Source organism: Stegodyphus dumicola, chromosome 2 (genome assembly GCF_044657685.1).
Source record: "Stegodyphus dumicola isolate Sdum_Otavi_A_Nest chromosome 2, ASM4465768v1".
Classification (NCBI taxonomy): domain Eukaryota; kingdom Metazoa; phylum Arthropoda; class Arachnida; order Araneae; family Eresidae; genus Stegodyphus; species Stegodyphus dumicola.
Genome location: NC_140769.1, coordinates 218049182 through 218058083, shown reverse-complemented (window position 1 = coordinate 218058083; position 8902 = coordinate 218049182). Strand labels below are relative to the sequence as shown.

Below are 8902 nucleotides of genomic sequence, written 5' to 3'. Positions count from 1 at the left end.
TTTCGAAGCTTGTGGCTTTTTATCTCTTTGGAATGCACTGAGATAAAAGAAATGAATTTTTTTTCCCTCTAAATATCGGATATAAATCGTCCTCTTGATAGTAAAGTTGATTTTAACACTTTTTTCACTCTTATTTTTAATTTCGCATTGTAAGAGAATCCTGCGACAACCATAAACCCTTTACTGAAACTTTCTTTGCACTGAAGGAAACATGTCGAATATTCTCTTCGTTTTTGATAATAAATATACTTTTTCTGTTGCAGGTTACCGCACCGGACAACGACGTCCCATCCACTGTTGGTCAAATGAGACGTCAAGGTGGGTACGAAAGTTATGGCTGAAATGGACAGGGACAACATAGTGTTGGAACCATATTGCCTGTCGCATCGATGCAGAAATAAGTTCGTCATCTAAACGTTGTGACATAACGTGCTGCAGAAAGTTACAACCAGTTAGACGTAAAGGCAACAGATAAGGTCCGATGAGATGATCTACCGCATTACCGGTCCAAACATTGGCCGAATCTGCGCTTCACGACGTCGTGTTTTATGAAGGTTTATGTGCGCTGAATATTCTTTCTTTGTGAAGGATACAGTCGATTCCGGTTAATCGGACCACATCGGGAAGCGATCGTTTTGGTCGTAATAACTGGCTGGTGCGATTACACGAACATGTTCTATGTTGGTGAGACGGGACGTGCTATATGTAGCAAACAGTAAATGCACATGTAAATCATGTACTAAAATGTAATTATGAGCTTTATGGTGCGGTACACGTACACACAAGAAATACAGTCGAACTTCTTTTCATTGAAAAAATTAATTTAGAAACAAATTCTAAGAAAAAAAATCTCCACGATACTCAACATGCGAAGCACAATAAAATCAATTTCTTACCAAGTTCCAGTCAACATTTGAAGAACTTATCCAATGTGATCTGACGCGTTCTCACTGCGCGTGAACGAAATCGCCACAAACATTTAGCGCAGCAATGGGACTGCCTTCGTTCCCCTCCTGCATGAAATACCGACGCAAAGTTTCAATGCGTTTCCTCGCATCCTGTGTTGTCACTTGCAGCAACTTATCAACGGCATCATCATTATCACTTTCTTGATCTTCCGATGCTGTCGTTTATTTTGCTGCAACGATTGCAGCGTCATAATCTGCATTTTCATCGTAGCATTGAAGCTCGTTGTCAATGGATAAAAATTCATCGCAATTTTGTACCTGTTGAAGTTCCACATGTAAGTCATCATTTTCACTTTCAATGAGCATGTCCACATCCATCTCCAAAACCAAGTGCCACAGTGAGAAAAAAAGTTCTGAATTGACTTTTCGCCACCTGTTGGCCACAAATGTAACTGCTTGTAAGATGTTGACCTTTGCAGTGACTTTTGACGATGAGGTCAGCAAACTTTCTTCAATTGCTTCAAGGATGTAATTAACCAACCTTGCACGATAAAGGGTCTTCAAATTTTTTAGGATGCCCATCCATTGGCTGGACCAAAGTTGTGGTCCTGGGAGGTAAATTCCAGGTGGACGTTCATCAAGCAATCTAACTGAGGATGTGCTGCACAATTGCCAAGAAGAAGCAGCACTTTTCTCGACTGGCGCTGTAGCTCTCTGTCCCAATCCTTCAGCCATTCTTTAAAAAGTTCAGAGGTCATCCACGCATTTCTATGCGCACGATACACAACTAGTAAACTCTCCTTCCTAAGTCCTTTAAAGCAGCGAGGCTTAGTGCTTTTTGCTATAACCAACAGCTTCCCCTTGTCCGTTCCTGACATGTTTGAGCAGCACAAGACATTTACGCGATCCATCGCTTTTTGAAGCAAGAGAGTGCGATATGTTTGTAACTTTACGAGCCGTGCGGTGTAGCACGATAGTACAGCCCAGTCTCATCAGCATTGCAGATGTCATCTGCTGAAAATTTTTCAAGAAGCTCGACCAGTTCTGTTGGATTTCCATTCTTCAGCATTTGCACTATCAGCACTTTCTTTCTCGCCATGTGCGTTCTTGAACTTTATGTCATGCTTAGATTTCCATCGAATCAACTAACCGTCCGTAGCTTTAAAGTCATCGTGGCTCAGCATTTTAGCGAGCTCTGCTTTGCATTTTAACATTGGGCAGCTTACTTGCACAGATCGTCCAGTAACAACTGCAAACCATTCATTGGCCTAATCGACATCTGGGTCTTTGCTTTCACGCTTTCGTTTTTTGGAAGTTTGTGCCCATTCTTCTCGCAGCTTATTCTCTTGTTTTATCAAGCGCGAAATTGTAGTCTTTGTCAATCCGGTTATTTCCACCAACCGGCGCTGACTCGTGTTTTGTCGTTGTTGCTTGATCTTATCCAGGAAACCAATTTTTTCAGTTAATATTAACTCCCGTCGTGGCATTCTGGCAGGGGACACAAGACACGCGCACAGTTCACTGTGGTCTGAAGAAACCTTGGTGTTTCGGGTTTAAGATGTTGAGGTCAAGAGGGAGATAAAATGCTCGCCATTCAAAGCTTTGGCACTAAAATCATCCCAGATAGGTGATGGAATGATAACTTTCTGGTGTAAACTTTAATCATGATAGACAGGCGGGAATTCCTTTCAGGTATAGCCGGAGACTCGATTGTTCATTTCCTCGAAATTCGGAGGCGCAGGTCAGAGAAAGTAGTGCGCGTGTTCACCTCCCACCGGTTTTGCTTTTGTCATGCACTTTAAGGAATTCCTGACCTTTGATAAAGCATTTTCCTGGGCAGCCGCAACTACAGATCCTCCCATATGTTGCAGACCACCTGTACATCCGCTGTACGCGGCTGACTTGTGGCTTCTGTTTCTTATTCGCTCTCACGTTTTGGTCCGATTAAACGGAATGTTGATCCAAATAACCGAATACTATTAGGCTTATGTACATAGGTTTTGTTTCGGTTCTTTAGGATTTGGTTTGAAAAAGCGGCTGGTCCGACTATCTGGTAGCCCAGTTAACCGGATTCGACTGTATCTTATCGGAGAACAACACATTAGCAGGGAAACGGTGATCTATAGCATACTTTTCAAGATACCATTACGCAAAAGCAATATGAGATGCGTAATCGCCTGGTTAAAGTGTCTGAATACGAGTACGCTGCACGCTATACGGATGCATGACAATCCTCCGGGTGCTAGAACAAGAAACGCTGGCTGCGTGCGCTATAATTCGTGTACTGAATTTTAAGCACATTCCAGAGTTGCCGAGACTTCCAATTTCCAACCATACTCCCGGCATCCCGATTTGCAACTAATTTCCTCTTACTTTTTTTTATTATTATTCTCTTTATTAAGCTTTTTTTTCCTTCTGTAGATACATATAAAAGAAAACTCAAGTCGTTTCAACAGCGAGATATGGCAGGTTTCTGCTTTGTGTGCACAAGTCGGAAAACGTCATGTTGCACTTCTGCAATGAGAATCAAGCGGTGCGAGTCATCAGGCATATATTAGCCAGTGGAGAGAAAGCAAGATCGAAGTTTTATTTCGTACGTCTCGTCAGCGTAAGTCTCGTGTACTTTTTCAGAAACAGTTTAAGAAATTGTGATCTTTTTTTTTGTCTTATTTATGCCTGCGAAAAATATAAAAACTCGTGTAATTTTCAAAAATCGTACACATATGACTTTTCTTCTATTATTTCGTCAAGAAAATGTAATATTACAATGTGCACACTTTGTTATTGCGATTTTCAATTTCGCACGGTTGAAGTGCCAATGTTCTTATACATGTATCTACACAAAGACAACGCGAGAACGGGGGAATTAAATTTTTTTGTGGAAAGAAAGGACAAAAAAGTTATTAATGCAGAATATCTGTTCTCTGCCATTTTACTGGAGCACAATCTGTCATTGAAGCTCTCCCAAAACAAAATTATCCCAAAATAAGAAAAATTGCTTGACAAGAGACACATTTTCCAATTATGTACAAGTGACAAAACTTTTTTTTTTTTTTACATGTATTTTAGTTTTATTTGCATTTAAGAAATCACAAATGAATTTTAAGATAATAATTACTTACTAGTTAAAGGTAATTCATTATTAAAAATATTTTTTCTTTCTACATATTTTCATTATTTAAAAAATCTTTTTGTCGTTGAGAAAATTCTCCTGATGTCTTAAAAAAATCTTCTGATTTTTAAATGCCGTAGGTTGGCAAGTATGTTTTTCTTCGATGTCCGGAGTTGGTGCTGATCGTACCCGATTCATGGCAGCTCTTTCAAAGGAACCTGTTTCAGCTAACCTCCGGTACGGCCTTGCAAAGTAATGGCTGAGTGTACGCCTCACTTGGTATCGTTCCGTGTAGCTGGCTGTCTACAATCTGTCGTCCCTATACATATCACAGTATGAAGTCCGAAATCCGGAATGATCTAATTTCCGGACCAGTTTTTCTTTCTTTTCTTTTTGTTGTTGTTGTACAAGTGTAGGAAATGGGACTATAACAGTAGAGATACAGAGTTTTGGAAAGGGAAAGTGGATAGTAAAGGACTTGCCCGGTGTTCCCAATGCTCTCGATTCAAGATCGTTTGCGTGCTGCTTTTTCCTAATTGGCGGAACGTTCTGCGGTTGCTGTTTCTCCAAGCGTCATTGGATGTCTGCTCCAATGCTGACTGCCACTTTTCATTGAGAAGATCGCCGTTGTGTTTGTTTACTGCTTCAACATTTCCGGTACTGCTGCTTGTGATATCTTTGGATTTTATTGTAAGCGAAACGTGCAGTTAAAAATATGCTAAAAACAATACAGGAAAACAGAACAAATGATCTTCACACAATGGTAATCTCTATTGATATCAAAGGAGCATTTGATGCACTATGGTGGCCGGATATCTTCAACTGTCTATTGAAAATGCAGGCTCCAATAGAAATCATTCAAATTTTGCGAAGTTACCTAGACAACAGACATATACAAGTCACACTAGACGACGGCATCGCAAGGCACAATCTGGAAAAGGGTTGCCCGCAAGGCTCGTGCCTGGGGCCAACCCTTTGGAATATCGTAGCGGACACAGCCCTCTCCCTTTATAACCAACAGGATGAGATAAGGATACAGGCCTTTGCAGATGATTTTCTGATACTAGTAGCAGGTAGGAGTGACGTCCAAAAGCGTACCGAAGAAGCACTAACCACTTTCTACAACTGGGCAACAGCACATAAACTCCAAATATCAACCTCTAAAACGAAAGTAATGTTAATCGGAAGAAAAGGTCCACTAAGAAGACAACCAACGGTACGACTAAACGGACACACACTACAATCAGTTAATAACCTAAACTATCTTGGCTTTATTTTCAATAAAAGACTCTCCTGGCTCCCGCATCTAAAGAATATCAAAACAAAAATTTCACAGCTAACAAATTCAATGCTCAGAACTACAGGAATTAATTGGGGAACAAAACCGGAAATCCTCTCAAGATGGTACCGGACAATATCCGAAAGGATTGTTCTTTATGGAGTAGGAGTCTGGGGAGACAATATGACAAAACAAATGAGGAACCTGCTGAACAGCATACAGAGGCTCCAACTTCTACTTATATGCAAAGCCTATAGAACAACATCAACTATGGCACTACAGGTTCTCTCTGGCATTCCTCCACTGGATTTGCAAGCGGAGAGAGAGGCAGCAATAACTAAAATCTCTCGGTTACAAGCTGATGTTACCCTATGGAACAGAAGCTACAAATTTACAGATTACGAACAGAAAAACCTTTCCCTGATCCACCCATCTAAACTAAATCTGGAAGATACAGTCCGAATACATTACACAGCTCCAGGACACGACATGACCACAATCTTCACAGATGGATCAAAGACAGAACTTGGAACAGGCAGTGCCTTATGCCTCCTAAAAGATGACACCATTCAATTTCAGTGGCAACAACGCCTTAGCCATCACAACTCTGTATATCAAGCTGAACTCTTGGCAATCGACACAGCAGTCGAAGTGGCCAGGAGCTACGCTCCGGATAGAGTACATATTTATAGTGACTCGGCTTCAAGCCTAGAGGCCATAATAGGCATTCATAGCACCAGCCCGTTGGTACATGGCATCCGTCTAAAACTACTTAGCTTCCCAACATCATATAGACCACAGTTAAACTGGGTCCCAGCACATGTGGGAATTATAGGAAATGAGCTAGCTGATGCCTTAGCAAAGGAAATTGCTAATAATAGTCAAGCTCCTGAGTTATCGCACAGTCGCCCCATTTCGGATCTCAAAAGAGAAACATTTGCAGTTCTCATGAACATATGGCAGAGCAGATGGTCCACAGCTCAAGTGGGTAGATACACATATACTTATTTACCCAAAGTGAATACCACTCTACACAGCCGACACAGTGCCCTAACTCACTTTCTCACAGGTCACGGCCCTTTTCCCACTTATCTCAAGAGATTTGGCCTGGCCTCACAAGATCAATGTGCTTGCGGCAGCAGGGGAGATGTGGAGCACTTCGTGTTTGACTGCCAATACACCAGCAACTGGCACCTAAGACGCCCACCAGCTGTACATAAAGAATACTGGGCAAATCACACACTCCACAAAGGCCCGGTGCTCAAAAATCTAATTAAAACAATATCTTACTGTGCAGAAACGTACACGTAATAAAATGTCAGTTAAAGGACCACCCAGTATAAGGTCTGGGAATAGTAGGATGACAACTCGTGTATTAGGGAATTTCGTTTTACAGTGAAGTAATATTAGTAAGAACATTGCAGTAAGAACTGTAAACTAGAACTGTGAACTGTGAACTTAACATCTATGTAGAGCTGTGTACTAATAATCAAGTTAATAACAAACCTAAGTGGTGCACCTCAACAAATTGTATATATAAATATCCTCCAATGTTTTATAAATATTTCAATACATATATTCTTCCTCTAATATATAGATAAATATCTCACAATGTATATTAAATGTTTCAATGTATCTAAATATCAATTACCTTAGAATAGTCTTTCTGATTATTATTATATATCAGTTTCCACGTTTTATTTACCCTAGATTTCACAATTAATTGATTATACAAATTTTTAAAAGTTCAATTATTATTGCAATTACCTAAGATTTGTACATTTGTATATATTTATATTTCAGTGTTACCACGTTATATATAACCTAAATTGTCAATTATGTGATTACACTTATACCTCATTGATTTTCAAGTGTCAATAACCTTATGCTCTAGTTAACCAGGAATATATATATCTATATATATATATATTTTCTCTTAACGGAATCATGTATAATAACATCTGGCCCTGTATGCCCATGTAAATCTCTTGATGCAATGTAAAAACATATATTATGGCCTTGTATGCCCATGTAAAAACTAGATAATGTAAATTTCCAATGAACTTGGAAAGTGGCCCTGTATGCCCATGTACAAACTTTGGAATTTCAATAAATGGTCTTCTGAGCCGTCTGACCTGTCGGGCCCAACCCTGGGCTGGGCGAAACGACGATGGTAGATGGTTACTGCTGGAATGACAGTACACTGTAGAGTCTCTAATATAGAGGCAGGGCAGTGGTCATTCTCAGTGGAGTTCATGTAAGCGAAACGTGGCGGGTGGCGTTCGGACCTGACGACAGGTATACAGAACCGGCCGCTGGCGGTAGGAGACCTGGTGTCTGTTCTTAGGAGAACTGCCGACACCTGTCCCAGAGGACGGATGTCTGGAACCGGCTGGAAACCACTGAGAGCGGCGAGAACCGTGTGCGGGAGACCGTCGTGAACAGTGGCGGAATGCAGGAGACCCAGCGTTCGATCGAAGGGTAGGTGTCGAGGGATGGAGACCTAGTCTTGTCTCCCTCAGTTCAGCATCGGCCTCCTCGTGGCGCCCGCTGGAAACTATGCCGGCATGAGTCTAGATATAGGCTGGCTGTCTTCGGACAGCTCTAGGCTAGATATAGGCTGGCTGGCATAGGCTAACGGATGCTGGACAACGTTCTTTGTGGTTCGGCTGGATGGGATTGCCGGAACCGACCATTTATGGGAGGAGACCCGGGGTTCCTTCAGATCACTGGCTAGACTTGTGTCTAAACAGCTCTGGACTGCAGAGAAAATAAACAGTCTTCACGTTAAAGACTAGAGCCATCGTTCATTCGGTGGTTTTTCAGGCTTGACAGGGATCATATGGTACTGTCTTGTCGGTGACCGAAGCTGTGGGGACGTTACATGGTGGATGGTGTGACCGTCTGAGAGGATATGATTCCTCTCGGTCGGTGTGGAGGGACGTATGAACTCTGGTTTAAGCATACTGTCCTGGAAGTGAGTACTGCGAGAGGGAGTGGTGCCAAGATCGTGGGAAATTTAACTTAGTTTTTCACTGTTAATTAGCAAAGCAGTCGGTGTTGGGATTGGCTCCCCCATCACTGGCGATTTAATCTGTGAGAGAAGTTTTCCCTCTACAGCGATCGGGAGGGATGGCGCCCTACCAGATCGGTCCTGAGGTTGCGGTTCTATTGAACCTTGAAAGGGAGAATCCTATCTCCCAGGCCAGGGGCCGTCTCCTTGGTGTTAATGTAAGCGAAACATAGATTTTTTTCTTTCCACTGGCTTGTTTCTGATAGGCTCTGACTCTTGACCATGGATAGATTCACTAAATTCTGCTTGGACTTGGAATAGAAAAGACTATCTCAAGGGTCTTTAGATAATGAGGACTTACGTTTCTTAAATATCCTCAAAAAATAAAAACATTCATGAATAATGAAAATAACTCTGAAATTGATTAAACTGTTTGTAATCAAAACATGACAATCAAAATGAAAGTGGTTCCCTTTTTATGTCATCTTCCCCAAAAATCAGATTTGGAAGATCCATTGAAATGTTCAATGTTCCAGTCAAAAATTCATTCAGTGGGCAAAAGAAAACTCAGCTAGATCAAGATACAAGCT

The 8902-nt window shown here is 41.4% G+C and overlaps 1 protein-coding gene across 1 annotated transcript; it reads left to right on the top strand.

Annotated features, from left to right (window-relative positions):
* Positions 1-280: 280 nt before the first annotated feature.
* LOC118202241 (uncharacterized) lies at positions 281-7539 on the top strand. Its single transcript, XM_035374394.2, has 2 exons — positions 281-3516; positions 4161-7539. Exon 2 carries the CDS (start codon positions 4736-4738, stop codon positions 6608-6610), a length of 1875 nt encoding a protein of 624 aa, XP_035230285.2. The 5' UTR covers positions 281-3516; positions 4161-4735; the 3' UTR covers positions 6611-7539.
* The last annotated feature ends 1363 nt before the right edge of the window (positions 7540-8902 follow it).

Excerpts from the sequence above, each read along its gene's own strand:
- LOC118202241 (XM_035374394.2), top strand. The coding sequence starts at position 4,736 with ATGCTAAAAACAATACAGGAAAACAGAACAAATGATCTTCACACAATG.